Genomic DNA, 26,878 nt, shown 5'->3' with positions numbered 1-26,878 from the left:
TGTCATTTGGTGTGGTCTACACAGCTCCAAGTTCCAAAATAAAATGCTATTCTGAAATGCCTCTTACTCTTCATAGAATGAGGTTTACAGGGACATAGAAATAGCGAGCCTGAAATAAACAGGTTTGCTGTGAAGACACAGAGAGCTATTTTGGGATACTCCAGTATCCCGCAATAGCATTGCGGTGTAGACGTACCTTAAGAGAAATAAAGGCCTGCTTCTCAGTGTATTTACAGTTCAAAGAAAAGAGAATAGACAGAAGTCCTACAGGATTAAGAGACAACTGCAAACATCATCCCAGTCTGAGTCATTACACTTTACAGAAACAGATTGTCAAGATTTATTTCATCTACAAGCATGCTGTGCATTAACAGCTACAAAGCAGTACCAATAATACAATGGTTATTAAAATAAGCAGACAATTTTTAATATGGGGAGTTAAACAAGAACTTTACCGACTTAAGAAAGTGCTTAACACCATTGAAAAGCTGTGTAACATTACCTTGAGTGCAAAAATGACACACTCAGCATCAGATCAGAGACCTTAAAGTCACTGTAAGCAAGAAACAGAATTTACTTCAGACAGAGATAACTGTAACTGCAAATTCTTGACAAAAGTTACTTACCACTTCAAAATATATTTTGCTTACATTTTAAGTTTTTCAAAGCAAATTTTTGAAGTCTGATTTCTCAGACAACTGTGCTAGGCACAAAAACCTTTTCAACAATACATAGCATGTTTATGTATGACTTATAAGTCAATTGGTATTTAAGTGAAGACGACTGCCGTTCCCCCCAGACCATCCATCTTAAAAGCAGAGTATCCAGATCATGGTGATCATGAGAGTGATGCTGAAGACTGCTTCACTAATCATCATGATTGGACTTATGTTACACAGGTTTTTTTGGCAGCATTTGAAATTAAAGTTGGAAGTTTTGTAGTCCTCTTCAATTGCATGGATATTGCATTTGGAATATTTGTAGCAATCATGGAGTGTCCTTTCACCTTAAAAAAAAAGGGGAGTTATGCAAAATTACTAGTTCTTTACAGGAAAGCTATATCACAACGTTACATTAGATATTCAGAGATTTTCCTGCCTCTGTTTTGTTGTAACAGGGTGCTTTTCTTATGAGCTCTCTGGGACACAGCAAGTCGAGAAATCCAAACCTGAACTTTATATGAGATTCTGAATTTCACAGATGGACTCGTTTCAATAGATGGCTAGAACAGACACGTGCACACACGATGTAAAAGTTTAACCTGTAAACCAATAAGCATCATCTTATTTGTGTCTGTTACTGTTATACTCTGCCCTCCTAGTGAGCGCTGGCTCCACTCCGAACTCCAAGTTTTGCAATACAAGGCTTATATTGCTGAACTGGACCCACAGCAGGTGCGGGGCTGGCAATCAGAGCAGGTGAGCACCAGGAGCAGCTTGCACGCTCCAGTTACCAGTCTTACTCCCAAAGAGCTGGCTGCACAAGCCTTATACTGCAGAGTCCACAGCATGGGGCAGCAGCCGGCTTCCCAGCTGAGAGGGGCATCTCTTCAACATCCTTCCCTCCCTAGTCCAACCCAGCCACTAACAGTTAATTGTGTAATCACTAGGATTTTTAACAGTTTTAATGGTCCTAACACACAGAGTTATGTGGCTCTGGCTCATCTTCAGATAAAAGTACTGCAAGTCGCAGGCAAGTGGCTCTTGCACAATATAAAACCAGCACAGGGTGGAGACTGCCTCCAGTACCTGACCTGGACAGAGGCGAATAGCTGTGAAATTCAGGTCTTAGTTCCTGGAATTCTACATTCCAGCTAGGAATGAGTGCAAATGAGAGCAAGGAACACCACTGGCAGGCATAAAAAAGCCTATAATTCAGTTTCCAAATTGGACTGCAGTGAAAGCTAAGTGCATTATACTTCAGTAATGTTCCATTTGGCATAAAGAAGCAATTTATATCCCAATCCTAAATCAGGGAAGTGGAGAGTGCTGGCCCCCACACCTGGCAGTGAGATTTTCTCCTTTCACCAGTTTCCACACACGCCCACCAGACATGCAATAGAGCAGTCAGTTGGATACTTAACTGCAGAATGGCATCTCTTTAAGCAAAAAACTGTGTCCCATTGGAACTTCCATAGATGTTGGATATAGTTCAAACCATATTCATGCACATAATTCTATATACATCTGAAGGAGTTAACAAGGACTTCATTAAGAGTGCACTTCAAATGGACATTCATACACAGATTATAGAAATAAAATTTCTACACTTGATTACATTGAATCATTAACATTAAACCTTATTTACTGTACTTAAAGCAACCAAATTTGGGATTGTAAACATACCAACTTTAAGCCACAGGCAAGAATCAAGGCCACTTGCACAGGTAATATTTGTCTTACATGGCCCAACAATAAGTGGACAGTTGTAACAATTCAGCATATAACCTGAGAGAGAGAGAGAGAGAGAGTTTATTACTTAGTAAGCAGCTTCTTTCTCCTTCTACATTTGATGTTCTGACAATTGACTTTCTCAAGACTGTTAGATCAAAACAGTGATAAATCCCTGAATTATAACCTCACGATAATCTGGTTTAAATACTGCAGCACTTTTCAGTCAGATCACCCAATGCTATAGTATTCTAATTCCAACAGTGAAGTTATATTTAACTCCTAATGCATTCACAAGAATCCAGGGAGATAGATTTACATAACTAGTGCTTCCTGTCCCAAAAAGATCCTCAATTGCAGCAGTTGGCAGGGAGTTCTCTCCGGACCTGACTCCAACAAGGTCCAGAACAACTGAGACTGGATTTATACAGATTATGTAATTGCTGCTCCATATTCTTGGGGACTGCAGCCTCCATTCCATTAGTATCATTTTCTCCTTTGTTTTACCAGTGACATCTGTACCGCCCGCACCCACCCACTTCATCAAAACTTCCTTAACCCTTCTCTCCTCCTAGTTCTATTGGTCTCACCCCTCCTTCTCTATTACCTTCCCATTTCTGCTCTCATGAATTCCACCTCTTACCATCCCCTCATTTTACCAGTCTTTTCCTTCACTTAATATTCTAGCAAGTCTTCAGTTCTCCTGCATCTCTTTACAGGGGAACTGAGGACTTGACCTCAGTCTTAATCTTGGCCTTACTGCTTTCCTACACTCCTCACTTTCCTACTCTCCTCTTCCTCATGCTCAGTCTTCTGACTGTATTCCAAGCCTGTGTGTCTATTGGAATACATGCTATAGCATAAAAGAAGCAGCAGTATCACCAAGATTTGCTCACAAGTTATTATAAATAGTCTTCCTTCTTTTCCCTAATTTTACTCCTAATTTGTGACTCCTTTCTGGGCAGGGACTATATCGTTTGTTCTGTAACATTCCTACCAAACTTTGAACACTATGGACTGAAGCTTGTTCTTTTAGAGTGAACGGTTCCCTGCAGGACCTGGACCTATAAAAGTAGACTCAATAGGCAAATCTCACATACATCTTATTCAACAGAAATCCATTTACACCACATTTTAGCATATCCATCAACCACATTATCCCCTCCCCCTTTTACTGCAGCCAAGTTAGCCCTTCATTGATGATTAGGAAATGAATAGGCCCTATGAAATTCATGGTCCATTATGGCCAGTTTCACAGCCATAGGATTTGAAAACTGGTAAATTTCAAATGTGCAGCTGTTTAAAAAGTTACAAATGTTTACAGCTGTTACAACATTTCTTGGTGTTATAATTATGGGATCCCAACCCAAAGGGTCACAAACTGATTGTGGGAGGGTCATAGGATTGCCACCTCATTTCTGTGCTGCCTTCAGAGTTGCAGAGCGTTCTGCAGCTGCAGGAAGTTCCAAGAGGTAGAGGTGACTCTGATGTCCCGTCATGCTGGGAGCATCCCAGGTAGGACCAACCGGAGTTGGGAGGAACTAGCTAGAACAATACTTGTTCTCTCTCTTTCAACAGCTGTAGAAAGCGCTGCACCTCCTGCCCCACATTCACTTCTTGACCCTGTGCTTCCCCTGCACAGTCAGACCTAGGTGCCCCCTTTTGATGGGGCACTCCCAACAGCACAGGGAACATAAAATCCAACTCCACAAGTCTCCTCCAGTTGCAGGAACCTGTGGCTAGATCTACACTAGAAGGTAAGTTCATATTAGGATATGCAACTCCAGCTACGTTAATTACATAGCTGAGTCAAAGTATCTTAAACTGCATTTTGTCACCATCCACAGCAGAAGGTGGTTCACAGAAGCACACTCTTCCTTCGACTTCCCTTACTCCTTGTAGGAGAACTACTGGTGCCAAGGGAAGTGCCCTCTCAGTTTTAATTAGTGTATTTTCACTGGACCCACTAATTTGAACCCTGGAAGATCAACTGTGTCAGCTTCGATCTTCTCTTTAGTGTAGACATGACCTCAGTGTTCTGCAGAAGGAAGAAGCACCCAAAGGTGGGTCTGGTCAGGTCTGCCCGTGCTCTGGTCCTTCCACCACCAGAGCAGTTTGATCCAGGGAAGGACAGGACCTGTCCTTCAATCAGAGACAGAAAGCTCTCTGTGATGGGTTGCTTGTAGGAGCAAGGAGACAGATTTCATGGGAAAGGACTTATTTCATGGTCTGTGACATTTTTCACAGCTGTGAAGTTGTTAGGGCCCTACAAATGAAGCAGGAAGAGCCCTTAACTCCTCTACATTCCATGGAAGTATAGACCTATCTTTTTTGCACATTCTATATCTGCAATACCAGGGGTGAAAGCAACTTAAAATTTCTTACAGGTATAGTCATATCCCAGCCCTCCACCTCAGGGCAGAGGGTTGCGAAATAACAGTACCTGTAAAAACTTTGAGGGGTGGGGGAGGGCTCAGGGCGGAGAATTGAGTGTGTGTGGATGGGTGCAGGGGGCAAAAACTCCATTTAGAGATAGTGAAGGGGGAGGCTGAAGATTCATATGAGGACACTGCTTCTCTTCCCTTTCCTGTCACTATCAGGGAGCAAGAGGAAAGCATATAGCTTGGGTCATTATTCTTCTGCTCCCTACTCTCAGCAGCCAGGAGGGAGAGGAATGGAAGTAAGTTGTGAACCCCCCCTCTCCTGCCTAGGCACCCCACAACAGACACTTTCTGCAAATTGAACTCATTTGGGGCCCACTCCAGAGCCTAGGTAGACCCCAGAAAAATCTACTAGCCTTAACTGTTCTGGGACTTCAATTTGACCCTTACAGCCCACCCGCCCGCCACAGGGCTGGAGAGCAAGGGCAATCCTGGCACCCTGAGTTGCATGAGTGAGACAAGTGTGTCTAATATCTTCTCATATGGGAGCCAGATCAGTCAGTTTTTTCTTTTCACTTGTGCGGGTCCTGACCTAAAAAAGGTTCCCCACCCCACTCTAATTGCTGTGCTCTAATGTTTGAAATAGACCGAGACCAGGGAAGTAAGTGACAAGTAATCACTTTTTTTGGCCAGTGCTGCTTTTTAGGTATTGGAAGTGGATTAAAAGAATTACATCTTTCCAGGTTGGCAAAGGCCAGTGGGGAAAGTTCAGGGCTCAGTGCTGCTGGAAGCTGACAATACTTCCTATACTAATGAAAAAAAGCTACCAGATACAGGCCTTGGTACAGTCTAAATGCAGACTGAAAAAAAATAATAATCACAGCATTTGCTTACAAGTCTGGACTACTGCCACCTTTCACTGAGTCTTTCCTTTGGGTAGGTCTACACTACAGAGGTTTTTTTCAGAAAAGACAAAAAACCTGTCTTTTGGAAAAGACAGCCATTTTTCCAAAAAAAATTTCAATTATGTTCACACTGTAATCCCATTCTTTCAAGGAAAAAAAAATCTAAGAACAGAGGGGTTTTTCCGACATTGGTAAACCTCTTTCTACGAGGAAGAAGCCTTTTTCCGAAAGAGCTCTTTTGGAAAAAGGAGTGTGTGGACGGGGAAGAAAGAGTTCTCTTGCAAGAAGGGAAAAGAGGAAAAAGCACAGGTGCCCTGGTGGCCATTCCACCCATAGTAATCATAGCTTACATACAAGATGGCATCCATTCAGTGTGGATGCTATCTTTCGAAAAAGGAGATGGCTTTATCGATGTGCTTTGGCAGTGTGGACATGCTCTTTTGGAAGACTTCTTCTGAAAAAGTTTCTTCTGAAAGAAGCCTGTAGTCTAGACATAGCCTTAGTGATAACAATTATCAATACAAGTGGAGAGAGTTGTCCCACTATTGTATAATAGATGCCTCAGATTTCCTTGACATTCCAGTCCGAAGTCTAAAGTATGGTGCAGAGACTGCTCCTATTGTGTTAATGGAGGCTCTCAGCCATGAATGATGATAAAATAGCTTTCTGATATCAGATTTATCAAGTACTTTAAGTAATGTCATCACAAGGCATCGATGGCAAGCTTGTGGACCTGTTACTGTCTGAGCAAGAAGCACCAAGTCCGTTAGGAGTTCTCTGAGCTGGAACTGCTGGGTAATCACTATTCTGACCTGAAACTCATTTGGCATTCTCTTGGTCAACTTTATATGCAAAATAGGTGCCAGGAGGATTAGCGAAGTAGCATGGTTTGCAGTGTGTAGCACAAAGCTGAGCAACATCTGAATGTTGCTCTTTCTATTGGAGCCCAGACAGTGCGGCTGAACACATTTCCCAGCGTCTGCTTAAATACGGGGCATTGAGGAAAATAAACTGGCTGAGACTCAATGCAGCTAGATCCGGCAAGGTGGGGAAAGTAGCACCAGCTGGAGATGGGAGATATATAGGTGATGGCTGTAAGTACCCAACCTGGGATTCTCATTAGATTTCTGATCATCACTGAATGATCAGCTTCAGCAGCAGTCAAGATGGCTTTTTATTGGGTAGAAGGCTATGGCTTCATCTTTCCAAAAACTGGTCTCAGTTTAGAGTGTGCATTTGTCAAAAAAGCAGCATTACTTGGGATGACACCTTAAAATGCCATTCAGAAACAAAAGCAAATGCACAATGTGGCATCCTGCTTGGTGAGCGAGAGGTCTTCTGATATGCATAGTGCTTTGAGATCCACGCGGGCTGATTAACCTAATCTGGACTCCTAATCTCACTCATCTATCTCCCCCTTGTGATAGAGACATTTGAAAAGACTTCATTTTTTTAGTTTATAAACCTGCAAAGTCTACTTCAGAATTAAGATTTTAGTAATAAGAAGAGTTAGAAATTAATATCCCATGTAGGATGACCTTAGAGATTCCTCTATAAAATTTCCACATGCCCCCTACTTAAGACAGATGTGTAATAGCCTGCACCTTTAATGCTAGATACAGCCAAAACATCCTATGCAGCTTGGCATTCCAAGCTCTTCATCTGCTTGCCCTTGATTTCTTCCATATTAATATTTACCTAATTCAAACTTATGCTGATGGTCTATTGCTGAAGAAGGATTCTGTTATTGCACTGGGCTACAATTGGTTTGTTGTCTGGAATACAACACATCCCGCATAAAAAAAAGCAGATTGTCAGACCACAGAGCAAAACCAGGTGTGGCTAAACTCAGCAAGGGGAGGGGTATACTTCCCAGGGCTAGACAGCACCCACTGTAGTGAGTTGGTCAGAATAGGTTTTGGGAAGAAGTTCTGCCATGTGAAGAAAAGTGTAGAGAGGATTCTCCCCCTGAATAATTGCTCTGCACCACCATAGCTAATTGAGTCTGTTGTGGAACTCATGATTTGGCCTTTAAAGTAGGCTCTCTCCAGTACACCTACCAGAACTGCAAAACAGAGCCAGAATGAAGAAGACAGTGAGGAGGACACAATTCATTTTGCTCCCATTCATGTTTCTTCCTTTATCTGGAAGCAAAAACACAGTCATTACATGCCTTCGCTCATAATATTGAATGCTTACAAAATATCTACAAAACCAACCTTTCTAAGGTCAACAGGACCTAGAGGATCTAGTTCGGGACCAAGGTGCCAACGTGGAGATAATGATGCTCCAATAGCTCACAGGGATGTTAGGGAAATAAAGTCATTAGCATGAGAGATACATTGACTTTTACAGTGATATGGCTGATTGCTCTAATTTATGTGGCCCCGTGATAGATACAGATTCTTCAGAGAATCCCAGCTCTCATTAATAAAGTTAACTTCTCCTAGGGTGACTAGATGTCCTGATTATACAGTGACTGTCCTGATATTAGGAGTATCTTACATAAGACCCCCTTTGCCTTCTCTATCCTGATTTTTCTCACTTATCTGCTCAGCCTAGTTTCTACTTATTGGGTAATGAATACAAAACATTCAAAACGTGAATGAAGTACGTAAAAAAGCAAAGTGATGAAGTCTGCCAGAAAATGCAGCCAGCTTGTTAAAGCAAGTTTTCTACCTCCATTCATTTCACTAAATTCTGAAGCCTAAGGATGATACTTAAAATATCATTGTTATTATTTCACTGCTGATCATTTAGCAGAAATGCAAATCGACAGCCAAAAATTTCAGAGAGGAAGACTGTAAGTTGCTGCAGAAGTGAAAGGAAACTGAAAGAAGAGACACAAAGCAGTAAAGATAAAGGAACTTGGCGAAACAGGTGTTTGGCGAGGGAGTTCTGCAGGTAAAGGAGTAGGGTTGCCAGGAGTCTGGTACTGACCCGGACAGTCTGGTATTTTTCTTCTCCTTTGCCTCACCAACTTTGGTCTTCCCCTTTTTATTTTTCTCAGGAGAATTTTTTTCCTGGTGGTTTTTTTGGGGGGGGGGGCAGTTCGGTATTTTTAGTTAAACCAGTGGTTCCCAAACTTTTCGGCATCACCCCCCCCTTTTTGATTTTTGAAAAACCCTCCCCCTCCCCTCCTCCCCCCCCACACACAGCAAAACTTGTTGCCTCACGCCCCCCCCCTGGAATTTTTTTTACACACCCCCAGTTTAGGAGCCCTGAAATCCAGGACCTGAAAGAATAATTTCAGAGAATGTTGCCAAATTCTACACACAGAACCAGACAGACAAGCAGAACTGTTGGATCTCAATACATGGATGAGACAATGTAGGGAGGAGAGGGTCTAGATTTATTAGGAACTGGGGAAACGGGAAGCCTGGGTTCCACCTATTCCAAAAGGGAACCAGATTGTTGACACTTAAAACCAAAAAGGTTGTAGAGCAGTTTTTAAAACTAAGAGCTGGGGAGACACCGACAGGTGCTGAAAAGCACATGTATCAGACAGACATCCCATAGGGGAGGATCTAAAAATAGAGATTCTCTATGTCCTAGTAAAGAAGAAAGGATGGAAGATATGGGTAAGATCAGATGAGAAACAGTCAAACAAAAAAAGTCCCATTCAATTGCATCAGGTAATGGCAATCAGCTAAACAGTGATAAGTTTCTGAAGTGTTTATTTAGACTTCTAGCATTTGTATATAAGAAGGGTGAACTAAAGTGCCTTGTATTGAGTGAGGATATAGATGTAATAGGTAGGCATCATAGAAACTTGGTGGCATGATGATAATCCATGGGACATGATCATACCAGGGTACAAAATGTATTGGAAGGATAGAACAGGATGTGCTGATAGGGGAGTGGCACTATATGTGAAAGAAAGCATAAAATCAAATAAAGTGAATAAGGAAAAATTATTTACTTGTTCCCATAACATAAGAATCTAGGGGTCACCAAATGAAATTAATAGGTAGCAGGTTTAAAAACAAGCAAAATGAAGTATTTTTTCACACAATGCAGTGTCAAATTTGGAACTTCTTTCCAGAGGATGTTGTGACAACCAGGATCTTAACAGGGTTCAAAAAGGAACTAGATACATTCATGGAGTTCATCCATCAAGGCTTAATAGCAAGAATGGGTCAGAATGGTGTCCCTAACATCCGTTTGTCAGGGGCTCAGAATGGGTGACAGGTGAGGGAATCACTTGATTACCTGTCCTGTTCATTCCCACTGGCAGTGGCCACTGTGGGAAGACAGGATACTGGGCTAGATGGACTTTTGTTCTGGCCCAGTATGGCCATTCTTATAATGAAAGGGCAGAAACAGCATTGATCCTGAAGGGACCATATTTTTGGCATTACTCAGTGGGGGCAACAACAATAAGGCATTTAAACAATAAATATAACAACTAGTAAGTTAGCTACTACAGGAAAGCCATGCCTTAGGGGCCTCCTGAGCATCCAGACCGGTGGTCTTAAAGTCAGTCCATGGTATTCTGCTTGTTCCCCCCACCCCACCTTAATCTACTCAAACACACACAGTTGTATCCATTTCCATCTCTCTTTGTGTTCTGCTTATTAGGTTAACAAGCATTCAAAATAGAGTTTAAGACCATCCATTCTCCTAGGTCTTTCCCTACTGTTGCCTCACTCCCAAAGTTTCACGTTTATCTCCTGGAAGCTATTTGGTGAGAACTCCGCAAGGCCACTGGCTTCCTTGTCTCTGCTGTCACTGTGGAAGCTGGCAACTTCTACTCAGGAACAGTACTCCCTCAGTAATTGGAGTTGTCTGATCTAGGACAAAGTCAAACTTTCCCACACCAGCCTCCCGCTCCCCAAAAACAGGGGCTGCTGCCACCCTGCACTGCTGCCCCACAGAGCACAGTTATTAAAATAACTGATTTTTAATATCCCTAAGGATTATAACGCATTATTTTGACAAATATGAACATTTTAAACATGTTGTGGTCAGGATTTTTAGTGGCATAGAATTGCCCCGGGAGTATTTTAGAGCTGACTTGACAAAGTCTTTTTTCTTTACCTGTGTTGCAGGAACCCCTCCCAGAATGGAAAACCCATTCCAGCTGCTTTGTGCTCCTCTAGGTAGGGAGGCTGCTACTGAAGCCTTACTGTTCAGGCAAGAAGGGGTGGTTACTACAAACCCTACCGGGGCGCGGGAGGGGGCGAGGGAGAACTACAGCAGCTCTATTGCAAACAAAGGAGGCTGCCGGGGTGGGCGCCAAGTCCCGGGTCAGCACAGGGCTTGCAGAAGACGACACACGGAAGAGGCCCGCAGCCGACCCGGGCCACTCTAGTAACGCCGGGGGCTGCATGCGATTTCCAGGCACAAAGTGGGAGCTGGAAAGTTTGGGCGAAACTGTAAAAGAGCCCGAGCCCGAGGCAGCCCTTGGGGCGGGGGAGACAAGTTCCGGACGCCCCGCTCCCCTGAGCGCTAACGCGGGCGCAGGGAGGCCCCACCCGGCTGTGGAGAAAGGGCGCAAGTTGGGGCGGGAGAGGGGTCCGCGCAGCCCCCGCCTCATCAGCCACGCGGGCCTCCCACTTGGCCCCGCGGGGGACGGAAGCAAGGAGGGAAAACGCGGGGCTCTGGCCCAAACCGTTAGGCTCCAGGAGCCTCGCCTGACAAGCGGACAGGCGCCCCCGCTCACCAGCTGCCGGTCTCGCGCCACCTGCCGAGAGCTCTGCCTGGGGAACTGACCGGCTCGCAGCCTCCGCTTCTCGCCGCGCCCCGGAAAAACCCAGCGAGTCTGCCGAGCTCAGACACTGCTGCAATAGCCCGAGCGCCCCACCCTGTTGACTCCTACCCAGAGACTGGAGGCAGCCGCTTCCTGCGGATGATTGAACAGCTTGAGCACTCTCTTTCTCTAGACATAGCTAGTCTCTGAAGTCCCACAGGACTATTGGTTGTTTTTAAAGTTACAGACTAACAGAGCTACCCCCTCTGAGCCTGGAAGACTAACAGTGTCTCTACACAGCTCCCTAAACTCAGAAAAAGATAAGCAATTCAGATCTATTTTGAAATAGCTTATTTTGAAATTTGGCATGTCTACAGGGTGCCAAATTTCAAATAGCCACTGTTTTGAGATATCCCTTAACCCTTGTGTAACGAGGTTTACTAGGATGGTGAAATAGCCTACCCGTTATTTCAAAAATATTTCAAAATAACAGGCAGCTTGTGTAGACAGGGGAAGCTATTTAGGGATACTAGAGGTATCCTGAAATAGTTGTGCAGAGTAGATTTACCCCCACACATGTATCTTATGCTCAAATAAATGTGTTAGTCTCTAAAATGCAACAACTGTCTTAGAAAAAAAAGAGAATAAAGACATGACTTTGGTCAAATACTCTACAATGAGGCACCTGTTTTACGTTGCTAAAAACATTCCTTCCCCATTTTTCAGGGATTACAAGATTTGAACTTGATTGTCTTGGTTTTCTCTTTACTAAGAATAGATGTTGAGCCTGGAGACAATGGTATTAGTTCCAGGGACTGTGCTTGTGAAGGAGAAGGAGGAGGATGGATCATTTAAAATTTAATGATCAAAAGGGTAGCTGTGTTAGTCTGTATCCATAAAAACAACAAGGAGTCCTTGCAACTGACAAAGTGAGTCTTTGTCCATGAAAGCTTATACCCAAATAAATCTGTGAGCTGTTAAGGTGCCACTGGACTCCTCCTGGTTTTTTAAAATGTAAGGAGTTAGCAAATGGAATTGCATTTTCTCTCAAAGTGGGGAGAGAAATAATTCAAGTAGATATGTTCCCATTGTGGAAGTAAAGGCTAAGGGTACGTCTACACTACAACGTTAATTCGAACTAACTTAGTTCGAATTAGTTAATTCAAACTAAGCTAATTCGAACTAACGGATCTAGACTAAAAAACTAGTTCGAATTAGCGTTTTGCTAATTCGAACTAGCATGTCCACACAGAGTGGACCCTGAACCAGGCTTAAGGATGGCCGGAAGCAGTGCCGGCAGGGCATCAGAGGAGGACTTAGAGCGTGGAGATGCTGTCTCAGGCTAGCCGAGGGCTGTGCTTAAAGGGTCCCGACCCCCACCCCGGACAGACAGTTCTCAGGGGTGCCCCGCTTACAAAGCAGTCCTGGCTTGGAGTGCCTGGACTACCCACACTGGGCACATCACAGCACTCGGCCATCAGACCAGCTGCACTTGCCGCAGGCTGCCATCTGGGGAGAGGGGGCAATTGGGGGGCTGCAGGAGAGGTTCCACCCCCAGAAGCCCGCAGAGCCAGCCCAGTCCTCCCCATAGGGGGCTCGTACCCCATTCCTCCCTCACCTCCTTCCACTTACCCTTCCCTAGCCCCCCTTCTTATTGATGTACAAAATAAAGGACAATTGTGTTCAAAAATAGAATCTGTCTTTATTGAACAAAACTGGGGGAGACTGGGAAAAGGAGGTGGGAGAGGGGAAGAGAGAGGCTGGAAGAGGGGAGGGCAACTACAATGATCAGGGGTTAGGAACAGGTCCCATATGAAGAGAGGCTAAAGAGACTGGAACTTCTCAGCTTAGAAAAGAGGAGACGGAGAGGGGACAGGATAGAGATCTCTAAAAGCAGGAGTTGGGTGGAGAGGGTGCATACAGAAAAGTTCTTCATTAGTTCCCATAAAGAAGGACTAGAGGACACCAAAGGAAAGGAATGGGTAGCAGGCTTCAAACTAATAACAGAAAGTTGTTCTTCACAAAGCAAAGAGTCAACCTGTGGAACTCCTTGCTGCAGGAGGCTGTGAAGGCTAGAACTAGAACAGAGTTTAAAGAGAAGTGAGATCAAGTCATGGAGGTTGGGTCCATGGAGTGGTATTAGCCAGGGGATAGGAGTGGTGTCCCTGCCCAAGGTTTGTGGAAGGCTGGAGAGGGATGTCACGAGACAAATGGCTTGGTCACTGTCTTCGGTTCATCCCCTCCAGGGTCCATAGGGTTGACCGCTGTCGGAAGACAGGCTACTGGGCTAGATGGACCTTTGGTCTGACCCAGGACGGCCATTGTAAGCTCAGGGCTCAGGGTCGGGGGTCTCACTGGACCCCCTTGATTTTCATGCACACCTGCTCCTGGTGCGGAGTGCGTGCCTAGTGCCTAGTGCGGAGGTCGTGGACGAGGTCCACGATGTCCGCACTAGCCCAGGCGGGTGCCCGCCTCTTGCGGTCCCAGGCAAGCTCCCGGGAGCCGCCAGCCTGGTCTCCGGAAGAGGGGGAGGGCTGGGGGGCATCGGGTGGGTGGCTCAAGCCGTGCCACATGCAGGGTCTGCTAGCTGGGTGCTGGCAGGCTTGCACCTGGCACGGGCACCGTAGCCAGCCCGTGCCCCTTTAAGGGGTCCAGGGCCGGGAGGGGGGCAGACGAGTTTCCCTGGTGTTGGCCAGAGTGGCCACCAGGGAAACCTGGGGAGAGCTAGCCTCCCACTAGTTCGAATTAAGGGGCTACACACCCCTTAATTCGAACTAGGAAGTTCAAACTAGGCTTAATCCTCGTGGAATGAGGATTACCTAGTTTGAACTAAGCGCTCCGTTAGTTCGAATTAAATTCGAACTAACGGAGCGCTAGTGTAGCACCTATGAAAGTTAGTTCGAACTAACGTCTGTTAGTTCGAACTAACTTTGTAGTGTAGACATACCCTAAGAGAATAGAGGAAGCTGTAGTAAAACAAAACAAGGATGTGGCTAGAGCAAGGGCTGTAAAATCCCATTTAAATGGTTCACAGATTACTTATTAAAGGGGGCCGTCAGAGCAGTCCCTGGCATGTTGCAGGCAGGGGGTGGTCTGGATGTCCTGATCAGCCCCTTTCTGTGCCAGGCCCCCTAGAGGGCTGGAGCAGCCCCCCCACCAACAGCAGGTGGGGAATTGCTCCTGCTCCCACCAGTTAACCAGAACTGGTAAGCATCACCTGTTAAGCCTTTTACAGCTAGCCAGAGGTGTGGTTCTCAACGTTTCCAGACTATTGTACTCCTTTTGTGAGTTAGATTTCTCTTACATTCCCCCAAGTTTCACCTCATTTAAAAACTCAGAGAAAAATGAGTGTTACAGCACACTTTTATTGAAAAGTTGCCTACTTTCTCCTTTTGCCTGTATGAAATTTTAGTATGCACTGACTTTGCTAGTTCTTTTTTGTAAACTATTGTAAAACTAAGCAAATATCTGAATGAGCTGACATATCTGCTAGAAGACCTGGTTGAAACCCATTATGACAGCAGGTAAAGGAGACCTTAAAAAATATGTTATGATTGTGAAGCCCCACGTACAGGGTAGGACTTAATTTATATTAATATATTGTACTGCATGTAAAGCTTCAGGGCAATACTTTAACTACTGGTCTGAGGTAATGAAGGCCAGGATTAGTACATTTGTTTGATTACAAAGAACCACCCAATCCCCATCAAATTACCTAGCATATGTTTTCTATTCCTGGATTGGAATCAACCCAATTCCCAATCATACACTTTCAGATTGTGGGCCTATTTCTAAATCAGGCCCAATAGAGGTAACATAGCTTCCTGGATAGCTGAGTAATAGAGAAGGTAACTTATTATACAGGTAGAAAAACACCATTTCTTTATCTTCAACAGTTGTGCAAAAGTCAACTTGTATAAAATTACTATTGGCATGTACATCAGATGGACTTTCATGCTGAGTGTAGTTAACAAATCTATCTCATCTATATTTTGTAGTGCGTCTGTGAGTCTGTTTGTTCAAGAACTCCTCCTAAACCACAAGAGCTAGTTTACCAAAAGACCATCAAATTTGGTATGCCGCTTCTTTTTTCCCTAACTTAAACCAAAGTCACGGTTTGGTTGTGCCTGGAAAACAGGAAATGCAAGGAACAGGACTGTTTTCAATAACATGAAAAGGGAAGGGACAGAGAACAGAGGGACACAAAAGGAAGGGGCACAGAGAAGAGGGATGAGATTCTGAGAGTGGCCACTGGGGGCATCTGCAGGACAAAGAGGCTGTGTCTAGACTGGCTAGTTTTTCCGGAAAATCAGCTGCTTTTCTGGAAAAACTTGCCAGCTGTCTACACTGGCCGCTTGAATTTCCGCAAAAGCACTGACTTCCTACTGTAAGAAATCAGTGCTTTTTGTGGAAATACTCTGCTGCTCCCGTTTGGGCAAAAGTCCCTTTTGCGCAAAACTTTTGTGCAAAAGGGCCAGTGTAGACAGCTGAGCTTTGTTTTGCGCAAAAAAGCCCAGATCACGAAAATGGCGATCGGGACTTTTTTGCGCAAAAGCATGTCTAGATTGGCCACGGACGCTTTTCCGCAAAAAGTGCTTTTGCGGAAAAGCGTCCGTGCCAATCTAGATGCTCTTTTCCGAAAATGCTTTTAACGGAAAACTTTTCAGTTAAAAGCATTTCCGGAAAATCATGCCAGTCTAGACGTAGCCAGAGAGTGGTCAGCAGGGCTGGGGCTCTGCCATCTTAACTGGCTCCTGTTGTGGCAAGCCTTGGCTACACCCTTATTCTGGGCCAGGCCTCCTCTTCTCTCCACCTGCTTTGTTTGCAGCTTCTCCCTCACCCCAGCTAGCTGTAGGAACTGCTGGGTGTGTGGTGGGCCTCTGCTTCCTTGCCCGTGGGTGGAGAACCGCCTTTTTCCATCTTTTTGGGGGACTATCTGCCCCCACGACCACGTGGTAACAGGCAGCGGAGTTGTCTTCTTCTCACAGGAGGTTGAAGCACTTGGCTTGACCCCGGCTGCCTCAGAGGGGGGTCATCTTGTCCTGGAGGAACAACAGCTGCCCTCTTCCTCTCCCTGTGATCTACCATCCTCACTTCTCTCTGCTTCCAAGTTGCCCCAAGGTGCAACCACCGCCCCGGCCGTGAGCAGCACTTTGACTGTGGCCACTGAGCCCCATGGCACTTTTAGTGGGCAGGAGTTCCCGTTGTTTCCCATCACCTCCAGTGTTGAGGCCTCCAGTGCTGCACTCCCTGTGGCATCGGGGCCTTGTTCTGAGGAGACCCTACCTTCCCCTACAACGGTTACTGGTCCCTTGCCCTGTGAGGAGCCTCCGCTGGTGCCTCTTCCACTGAGGCTGCTGTTCCTGTTCCTGCCCCCAACCCCTGTTCTACTCCTATTCCCTGCTTAACCTCTCTCCCAACCAAATGTTCCACTCCTCCTGTAGTTCCCCTGCTACCCCTTCCTCTTACTCCTTTTCCTAATCCCTCTCTTCCCCCTCCCTGTTCTCCCAGAATCTACAGCCTGAGGTGCTAGGGACTGCTGAGGTCATGCAGGGTCACCTGCTGTACCTCTGATTTGGGTGGAGAGGCTGATGTTAAACCTTCTTAATGTCTACACCCCGACATCTGGCCTAGAAAGGCTCCACTTCTTCCAGCAGGCATCTGCCTTCCTCAGCTCTCGGGATCCTCATGAGTGCCTGGTCCTGGGCAGGGATTTCAACTGCACCCTCAAGGAGCGGGACTGCATGGCATCAAGCAGTTCCAGGCCACCACAGACATCCTCAGGGAGTAAATAGATCAACGCTTCCTGGTGGATATCTAGCACAACCACCGCCCAGACAAGGTCACTGAATTCACCTTTGTCCGGGTGGTGGGTCAAGAGTCGTTTCACTTCTGGTTGGACCACATTCATCTTTCTTATCATCATCTTTCCCAGGCCCACTCCTGCAGCATTCAGCCAGCCCCGTTCAAGGACCATCACTTGGTAGCCATGATGGCCTCTCTTTCTTTGGAGAGGCTGGGGCCAGCCTGCTGGCATTTCAACAATAGTTTGCTGAAGAACGTGGGCTTTGTAGCGTCCTTCTGGGAATTCTGGCTGGCCTGGTGAGGGCATTATTATTATTATTATTTAAATATTTTTACCCTGCCTTTCTATTTAAAATATTCAAGGCATTAGTGTGCCTTTCCCTTGGCACTGCAGTGGTGGGATGTTGGGATGGTGCGTTCATGGCTTTTCTGCCACAACTACATCCAGGGTGCCTGTCGGTAGCAGGATGTTGTGAGAGAGCAGCTGCAATGTGAGGTTTTAGAGCTAGAGAGGCAGCTGGTCACCAGCCCCAGAAATCCATCCCTCTGTGGAATGTACCAGGAGGCGCTCTGGGCCCTTGATGACCTTCGGGCCCTGGGGCACCTTTGTTCGATCTCGCACCCATCTTCTCCGGGAGATGGACCACAGGCTCCCACTTCTTCTACGTCCAGGAGAAAAAGAGGGGCTGAAAAGCACATCATCTGACTTGTAGGGTAAATTGAGGCAGTCCATGGTATCTTGCTGAGAACTGACAAACTCAAATCTGAAAGTAGCAGGCCAACCCTGGGAAGTATACAGTTCAACAGTTACTGTGACCCTGGTTCCCCTAGCAACTACATTCCAAGGGGCCTTTCTTACTCTGATAAGGCCTGGCTGGTATCAGCCAGGCTGCATGGGTTCTCACTGTCTCTTGTGCTTTCAGATTAATGAGCCTGAGTCCCAAGGACTGTGCCAGCGCGAGAAGAAGTCATTCCGCCCTAGACATCACAATTTCAGCTAACAAGCTTACAGCAACATATTCATTCTGGGAGCTGCCATCCTGTTTATGTTGGCTTATTTAGCTTGTTAGGAATAACTACCTGCATTAGTGATAACATGTTAAATTGGCAATGGGCGGAGATACTGTGTAACTGTGGGTATGGCTTATGTGCATATCTCACTTCCGCTGCTAGACCTATCAAATCACTTCTCCTCCGTCCATTTGCTACCTATATAATCTAATGTATGTTTTGGTTAAGTCAGTGCTCACCAGGTTAACTCCTGATGGGTACTCCACCAGCTGTGTGAACCAATAAATCCTCTGCTTGTTTTCACCTGCACCCAGTGTGTCCAAGAAATTATTCCCTACATGACTTCTGATGGAGGATAGCACAGAAAAGCACCTCTCACAGATCTGGTGGAAATGCATGAGAGGCCTTGAGTCTTCTATGCCTCCCTGTTCTCCTCAGATCCAACGGGTGCTAAGGCTCGCAGAGCTCTCTGGGATGAACTCCTGACGGTCAGTATAGGCAACTGGGATTGGCTGGAGCTGCCTCTCTCTCTAGCCTAGTTCTCGGAAGCCCTCTATCTCACACCCTCCAATAAGTGTCCAAGCATAGACGGGCTGACCATCTATTGCGTGTTCTGTGATGTCCTCAGCCCCGACCTGGCTAGCGTCTAGGCTGAGTGCTTGGACAGCAGGGTCCTCACTTTATCAGGCAGGCAAGCTGTGCTCACCTTGCGTCCTAAGAATGGGGATCTCCATGATCTGAGGAATTGGTGTCCTATCTCACTCCTTAGCACGGACTATAAAATTGTTGCCAAGGACATCTCACTGAGGCTGCAGTCCATGTTAGCAGACTTGGTCCATCTAGACCAGACCCACACCATCCCAGGCCATAACATCTTTGATCATCTTCATTTGGTCCAGGATCTCATAGGTGTCAGGTGTGGGGATGGTCTGTCATTCACACTCCTGTCCTTGGATCAGAAGAAAGCATTTGACTGGATGGACCAGAGGTATCTCCTGGGCACTTTGTGGGCCTTTGGCTTCGGGCCCATTTTGTAGAGTTTCTCCAGGTGCTGTACGTTTCTGCAGAGTGCTTGGTAAAGCTCAACTGGACCCTGACGGCACCAGTCAGCTTTAGGCAGGAAGTGTGTCAAAGCTGTTTGCTGTCTGGTCAGCTGTATACTCTGGCCATCAAGCCCTTCCTTCAACTCCTTCGCAAGAAGTTGACAAGGCTGGTGCTCTGTGAGGCAGAGATATGGCTGGTCAACGGTTGTTGGGGCTGTGTGGCAGATGAGCTCCCTCCCACCCAGGCTTCATTCCATCTGGTGGAGCGCAGGTCCTCTGCTCTATCTTGGTGTTTTCCATTCTGCCATGCATCCCACCCTGCTGGAGAACTGGCAGGGTTTAGAGTCCAGGGTGGCTGAGCAGTTGCAGAGGTGGACAGTGCCTCTCCCTGCATGGAAGGGTGCTGGTGCTTAACCAGCTAGTCCTGTCCATGTTCTAGCACTGCCTCAACACTCTGCTCCTGACCCCGGGTTTCCTGGCCCCCATCCAGCAGCTGATGCTGCGGTTCTTCTGGCCAGGACTGCACTGGGTCTCTTCAGGGGTTCTCTATCTTCCCCTGGAGGAGACAGAACAGGGCCTGATGTGTTGGCGCATGTGGGTTCATGTCCTCCACCTCCAGGCCCTGCAGAGGCTCCTATTTGATTCAGGTAGTCCGGCATAGAGCACGCTGGCGCTCACTTTCCTTCGCCACTTCCAAGAGCTCTGATATGACTGGCAACTCTTTTATTTGAGAGCGTTCCGCGAGACTTCTCCGAGCTGCTGGCCTTCTACCAGCACCTCCTCCAGATCTGGAAGCTGCTTTCAGTGACCAGGTCCTTGGAAGCCACCGTGGGTGTAGACCTTGTGGAACTCCTGCTACGCAATCCCCATCTCCATGTTCTGGTGGTGGAGTCCCCCTCAGTGTGCCAGAGGCTGGTCTTGGCAGAAATCATCAGAATTGGAGACCTTGACTGGGGAGACTGGTTGGATCCTCCAGCACTTGCCCACCACAAGGGGATCTCCACCCTTTGTACTCCCTGGCGCGTACTTCAGGAAGTGAGGGACGCTTTGCCACCCATTACTCGGGTTTACCTCAACTGGGTCCTGCAAGAGGGTGCACCCTGACCACCCCTCACTCCTTGCCTTCTAGGTCCCCAGTCCCATTTGCTCCATGTGCCTTCCCGACAGTCTCCTCCTCATCTCCCAAGCCAACTGCACACATTGGAGCTGGTCCCCTTTCAAAACGCTTCAAAAAGCCATCTGTACATGCTCATGCTTCACACTCTTCACTTCCCCACCCTTGTGTCCCACCCAGATAACGAATGGTGAGATCTCTTACCTCCAATAGAGGGAGGGGAGCTCCGGTGGGCCAGTCTTTACTCCACTTTGGTTCAGTGACCTGCCAGGGACATCAGCTGGAGAATCCTCCACTGCACCATGAGCACGGGCTTGCATTTGGCACTGTTTACCCCTGTTCCCGACACTTGCCCCTTCTATGGCATGAGGGAGACCCTGGCGCACATCTCTCTCAAATACACCAGGTTACAGCCCCTCTTTTGGCTCCTTCCACTTCTCCCCAGCCTTGGTTGTAATTATGATACAATCAGGGCTTGCCCGAGCCCCTTTGGGGCCCTGGGCGCGGGCACACAGTGCTGCTCTCGGGCGCATGGCGCATGCGCGGGCCCGCCCCCCCAAGGTGCACAGGCCTGCCCCAAGGGCCCACAGCAAATGAGCACGCCAGCCACGGCTGCTTGCGTGCAGCCTGGGGCCCACCCCCGGGGTGCACGGTGCATGTGCTGCCCAGCTCGGCCTGGCCCGGCCAGCGCTGCTGGTGCACGTGAGGGGCTGAGCCGTGGGGGGAAGGGCACTGTTGGCCGGCGCCGCGGGGCCAGTGCTGCGGGAGCTGGGCACACAGCACCTGATGGCAGCTGTAAGGGACACCGCGTGTCCCTCATCAGTTGACACCCCTGGCAGCTGCCCGGCTCTCCCATGCCTCCAACCCTGGATATAATGATAGCTCAGTCAGCAACCCCTGCACTGACCCTGCTGGGAAAGATGGGAAATGACTGAGGTATAACAGACAGAGATTGTTTTCCCTAGCAGCCAGGCTTGAAGGAAAGGTCTGGCACATAGTCTGGAGAGGCACAGAGAAGTAATTCTATCTCACATCTGGGAGAACATCCAATTGAAGGAGGTGGAAAGCAAGAAGTCAAAGCCTTGCTGTACTGTCACCCGTGCCCAAGGTCTAGTTCAGTGTTTCTTAAACTGTGTTCTGAGGCACATCGATGTGCCGTGGAGAACAACAGAGTTCAAACTGACTGCCCTTAAAGGGGCAGGCAACTTTTTTTTTTTTTTTTTTTTGCTCAACAACTTCCCCCCTGAAGCATTCTTCAGTCTTAAAAAGTTTAAGAAACACTAGTCTAGATAAAGCAAGAGGCGAAGGAAGGCTGTGCTACTGTCAACTGCCAGGGCTTCAGCTATCCAGAGAATTCACTCCACCACTTCTCAGCTGGAATACCAGATCAGTAATTTATTTGTCCCCCCATAATCACTTGGTTTTCTGGACTGTTTGGACCATAGGCTGGGGGGAGGTCCTTTAGATGTGTGTGGGCTTAGACTCGCCCATCTCCCAGAATCCAATGGGACAACAGAAGTAGCTCCCCCCATCCCTCCCAAAAAGGAAGAGAGGAGGATGTAAGGGGGAGGATATGTGACCAACTCAGATCAGCCATCTGCTGCTCACTGGCAGAGGAAATGCATGCTGAAGCTTGGGTGAACAGCTTTCTCCTCCCTGAGTTAAAAAAAAAAAAGGCCAAGTCTAAGGGCAGCATAATCAGACAGGCACTTGGGGTCAATTAGAATTTGCTAGAACCTACAAGCTAATTAGATACAAGCAACCAATTAAGGCCTGTGGTGCTATTTTAAAAGGTCTCCCCCAGGCAAGGGAGGAGGCAGTGTGGTGTAGAAGAGCTGGATGGGTGTGAGATGATGATTGATAAGCAAGTATGAAAGGAAAGATGCTGGAAGGGATTGCCTGGGGGAAGTGGCCAGGGAAAAGCTGCCAGACTGAGAGGCACTGTTGCCACTGCCTTAGGATCTCTGGGCTGGAACTTGGAATAGTGGGTGGGCATGAATTCCTTCCAAACCTCCCTGTGACATCACAAAATCTGCCCCTGAGAAGGGAGATCAGGATGCCAGAGGGAAGTTTACCCCTAATTCCTGAACTAGCCTGTTATGAGTATGGCTCAGTAGGCTGCAGCTCCTGCCTCTAGTAAAAAGAAATAGGCCATGTGGAGGGCTCTAGCGAGCCTCTGAGGTTAACACTATCTGCCAGTAGTATGAGACCCATGGGGAACAGATGGAACTTTGCCACAATTTATATAAGAAAAGAGGAAATAATAGGAACCAATAGCATAAACAACCTGGCTACGTCTAGACTGGCATGATTTTTCGCAAATGCTTTTAACGGAAAAGTTTTCCGTTAAAAGCATTTGTGGAAAAGAGCGTCTAGATTGGCACGGATGCTTTTCCGCAAAAGCACTTTTTGCGGAAAAGCATCCGTGCCAATCTAGATGCACTTTTGCACAAAAAAGCCCCAATCGCCATTTTCGCGATCAGGGTTTTTTTGCGCAAAACAAATCTGAGCTGTCTACACTGGCCCTTTTGTGCAAAAGCTTTTGTGCAAAAGGACTTTTGCCCGAATGGGAGCAGCATAGTATTTCCACAAAAAGCACTGATTTCTTACATGAGATCATCAGTGTTCTTGCGGAAATTCAAGCAGCCAGTGTAGACAGCTGGCAAGTTTTTCTGCAAAAGTAGCTGCTTTTGTGGGAAAACTTGCCAGTCTAGACACAGCCCCTGAGTATATCTCTATCAGGCTGTTAGCAGGCAGGCAGAATCAGGGAAGCTGAGAGATCAAAAATAAACTCTAATACTTGACTTTCTGTTTTTATCATAAGGAAATAGTTCTGCTGAAGTCAATTCAAAACTCGTATTGTCTGGACTTGGTCCAGGAATTGGCTATGTATAAGAAAAGACTGTCATACTGGGGGGAAAGTTTTCAGATCCACAAGACTCAAAAAATAACCCATTTGTACCCTTCGGCTACGTCTAGACTGGCATGATTTTCCGCAAATGCTTTTAACGGAAACGTTTTCCGTTAAAAGCATTTGCAGAAAAGAGCGTCTAGATTGGCATGGATGCTTTTCCACAAAAGCACTTTTTGCAGAAAAGCGTCCGTGCTAATCTAGACGGGCTTTTGCGCAAAAAAGCCCTGATCGCCATTTTCGCGATCAGGGCTTTTTTGCGCAAAACAAATCTGAGCTGTCTACACTGGCCTTTTTGTGCAAAAGCTTCTGTGCAAAAGGACTTTTGCCCGAATGGGAGCAGCATAGTATTTCTGCAAGAAGCACTGATTTCTTACATGAGAGCGTCAGTATTCTTGCGGAAATTCAAGCGGCCAGTGTAGACAGCTGGCAAGTTTTTCTGCAAAAGCAGCTGCTTTTCTGGAAAAACTTGCCAGTCTAGATACAGCCTCTAAGTTATTTTCTGCCTCATATTCCAGATTTGCCAAACTATTTGTGCTTGAACAAAAGCATTGCCCCTCAAAAGCTCCTCTTCTGTAGTAAAGTCACTATCCTGAATTTATAACAGTAACAGTAATTTCCATAAGCAAATGAAAATGGGTCAGTGACTTCGCTACAGGATTAGAAGAAGCAGCAGCGTATGTGGGCAGAAAAAAATAATTGATTACTACATCTCCAATACCCGATGTTGCCCCTGTGGATTATGACATCCACACAGGGCTCGTCTACATTGGCCCCTTTTCCGGAAGGGGCATGGTAATTTTTGAAATCGCAATAGGGAAATGCGCGGGGGATTTAAATATCCCCCGCGGCATTTAAATAAAAATGTCCGCCGCTTTTTTCCGGCTTTTGGAAAAGCCGGAAAAGAGCATCTACATTGGCCCCGATCCTCCGGAAAAAGCGCCCTTTTCCGGAGGATCTTATTCCTACTTCAAAGGAATAAGTAGGAATAAGTACTTTGAAGTAGGAATAAGATCCTCCGGAAAAGGGCGCTTTTTCCGGAGGATCGGGGCCAGTGTAGACGCTCTTTTCCGGCTTTTCCAAATTCGGAAAAAAGCGGCGGACATTTTTATTTAAATGCCGCGGGGGATATTTAAATCCCCCGCGCATTTCCCTATTGCGATTTCAAAAATTACCATGCCCCTTCCGGAAAAGGGGCCAATGTCAACGTAGCCACAGTGTTTTTTGCCCTTACAATGTGTGGTGAAAAAGCTACTCCAGCACAGGAGATATTACTATATGGACCTGGGCAGGAAAAAAAAATGGGTGTCTGTCCTACTACATATATGGGCCAACAACACTACCCTTGCAGGATAAAGACACCCTTGAGCCAGTATGTGTGATCTTACAACCCTCTAGTGGCTGCACATTAAATAGGCCAGGCTATTGTCCATTCCTTGTCGTGGTGAGATGGCTTGTGTGTTTCAATGACCAGAAGACCTATGCCAACGGGAGCTACAGCTTCTGGAAAGGTCACCCAAACTGGACAGGTCAAAGGATAAAGACCAGACAAATTTGGGTCACCTCTCCCCAAGGTAAAAGGCTTATTGTTAACAACCCTATCCATTAAAAAAAAAAGTTACAGAAACATCTACAAGGAAACTTATAACTACACAAGTCTTGAGAGGAGTGGGCAATTGAGTATGAAGCACAGATTGAGTATGAAGCATGGTAGGGAAAGCCGAAAGGAAGCTGCTCCACAGATGATCCTTCTCTCATCCAGGACAATCACCCAGTTTGGTACGTGGAATGTTCGGACCATGTATCAATCAGGGAAGACAGCACAGATTGCAGCGGAGATGAAACAGTACAAGGTTGCAGTTTTGGGCTTGTGTGAGACAAGATGTACACAATCTGGGCAGCTGTGCCTGGCAGCAGGTGAAACTGTCATCTACTTGGGCCATGAAGAAGAGGGCGCACTACACACGGAAGATATGGGCTTGATGTTATCACACAGAGAGGCATCTGATGCAGTATCATCATGCATCATCACAGCCAGATTCTACACCAAAGAATGGAAGGTACTGATTGTGCAGTTTTATGCACCAACCGACGAAGCAGCTGAGGAATGTAAAACAGGTTTCTATGAAAAACTACAAAGTGTTGTGAACCAGGAAGCAAAGAAGTATATCTTGATTTTTACTTCAATGCGAAAATTGGAAGTATAAATACAGGTAGGGTACGTCTAGACTTCATTAAAATAAAAACGGCCTCCTTTGTCGACTGCGCCGCGTCTAGACTGCTGCGCTGTGCTGGCTCAGCTGATCTTCGGCACAGCACGGTGGCCATTTTTATTTTAATGAAGCAGGGATTATTTAAATCCCCGCTTCTTTGACTATGCCGAGTAAACTACTTTACATGGCTCCATCGACGTAGCCATGTAATCTAGACATACCCAAAGTGCGTGAGGGTAGAAGAGTAAGCAGGGCAGGGCTTCAGGGAAGGGGCAGGGTAGACTCTGGGTTGCCCTTAAACACAAAAAGTTATTTGGGGCATAAAAAGGTTGGAGACGACTGACCTAGACTATCCCTGAGAGCTGTTTAACTTGTGCTTAAAAACCACCAGTGACAGGGATTTCACAACCTCCCACGGAAGCCTGTTCCACTGCTTAACTATCATTAGCTAAATTTTTCTTAACTAATCTAAATCCCCTGGCTGCAGAATAAGTTGATTACATCTTGTCCTATCTTCAGAGGCCATGGAAAACAAACTATAACCGTAGTGTTTATAACAACCTTTAACATATCTGAAAATTGAGATCAGATTCCCCCCCTTTACTTCTTTAAGCAATTCTAAACATGTCCAATTTTTGTAACCTTTCCTGTATGGGTCAGCTTTTCTACACCTGCAAAAATTGGTGTTGCTCTCCTCTGGCCTTTGTCCAATTTACTCACATCTTTTCCAAAACTGGAGCTATTAATTAGCCATTTTTAAATTAATTTAATGTGGGCCATATTGGTTTTGCAATGTTTTAGTTTCTTAACTCTAAGGCTATGTCTAGACTACATTCCTCTTTCAAAAGAGGAATGTAAATGAGGCAAATCGAAAGTCCAAATGAAGTGCAGATTTAAATATCTCATTTTTCATTTGCATATTTGCATCTGAGCACTTTTTCGAAAAAGGGTTTTTCGAAACAAAGTGCAGTCTAACTGGGGTTCTTTAAAAAAAAAACCTTTTTCAAAAGAACCCGTACTCCTCATTTTTTCAGGTGGGGTTTTTTTTTTTTTTTGAAAGAACGTCGTCTAGACTGCGCTTTCACTCTCCTCTGGCCTTTGTCCTCTTTACCCACATCTTTTCAAAGTCCAGAGCCCAGAACGGGAGCTATTAATTAGCCGTTTTTTAATTCATTTAATGTGAGCCATATTGATTTTGCAGTGTTCTAGTTTCTTAACTCTGTCATGTGCTACCAAGTCAAATGCCTTGCAAAAGTCTTTTATGTCAAGGAATCCTGCCTCTGCCTATTATTTTTATCAACCAGACTTGTAATTTCATTAAAAATATTAGTTTGAAAATCTATTTTCTCTTATTGGCAAATATTGAATTGGCATTAATTATATTATTAATTATATTATATACACCATTAATTC

General features: G+C 46.1%; 1 protein-coding gene across 4 annotated transcripts; it reads right to left on the bottom strand.

The window, feature by feature from the left end:
* Positions 1–316: 316 nt before the first annotated feature.
* On the bottom strand, positions 317–11,617 carry LOC102451362 (CD59 glycoprotein-like). Of its 4 annotated transcripts, none has more exons than XM_075927680.2 (4): positions 11,498–11,617; positions 7,737–7,820; positions 2,346–2,447; positions 317–1,006 (listed from the first exon to the last, which is right to left on the bottom strand). In XM_075927680.2, the coding sequence occupies exons 2-4, from the start codon at positions 7,804–7,806 to the stop codon at positions 810–812; spliced, it is 369 nt and encodes a 122-aa protein (XP_075783795.1). In that variant the 5' UTR covers positions 7,807–7,820; positions 11,498–11,617; the 3' UTR covers positions 317–809. The 4 variants fall into 4 exon arrangements, with proteins under 4 accessions (XP_075783795.1, XP_075783794.1, XP_089634698.1 ...); XM_075927679.2 differs by having other exon boundaries at positions 11,392–11,519; XM_089778572.1 differs by lacking the exon at positions 11,498–11,617 and adding an exon at positions 11,342–11,476.
* Between the last annotated feature and the right edge of the window lie 15,261 nt (positions 11,618–26,878).

This window comes from Pelodiscus sinensis, chromosome 5 (assembly GCF_052426305.1).
Source record: "Pelodiscus sinensis isolate ZL-2025 chromosome 5, ASM5242630v1, whole genome shotgun sequence".
Classification (NCBI taxonomy): domain Eukaryota; kingdom Metazoa; phylum Chordata; order Testudines; family Trionychidae; genus Pelodiscus; species Pelodiscus sinensis.
The sequence above is the reverse complement of the archived record's forward strand: the minus strand, read 5'-3'. Positions and strand labels throughout refer to the sequence as shown.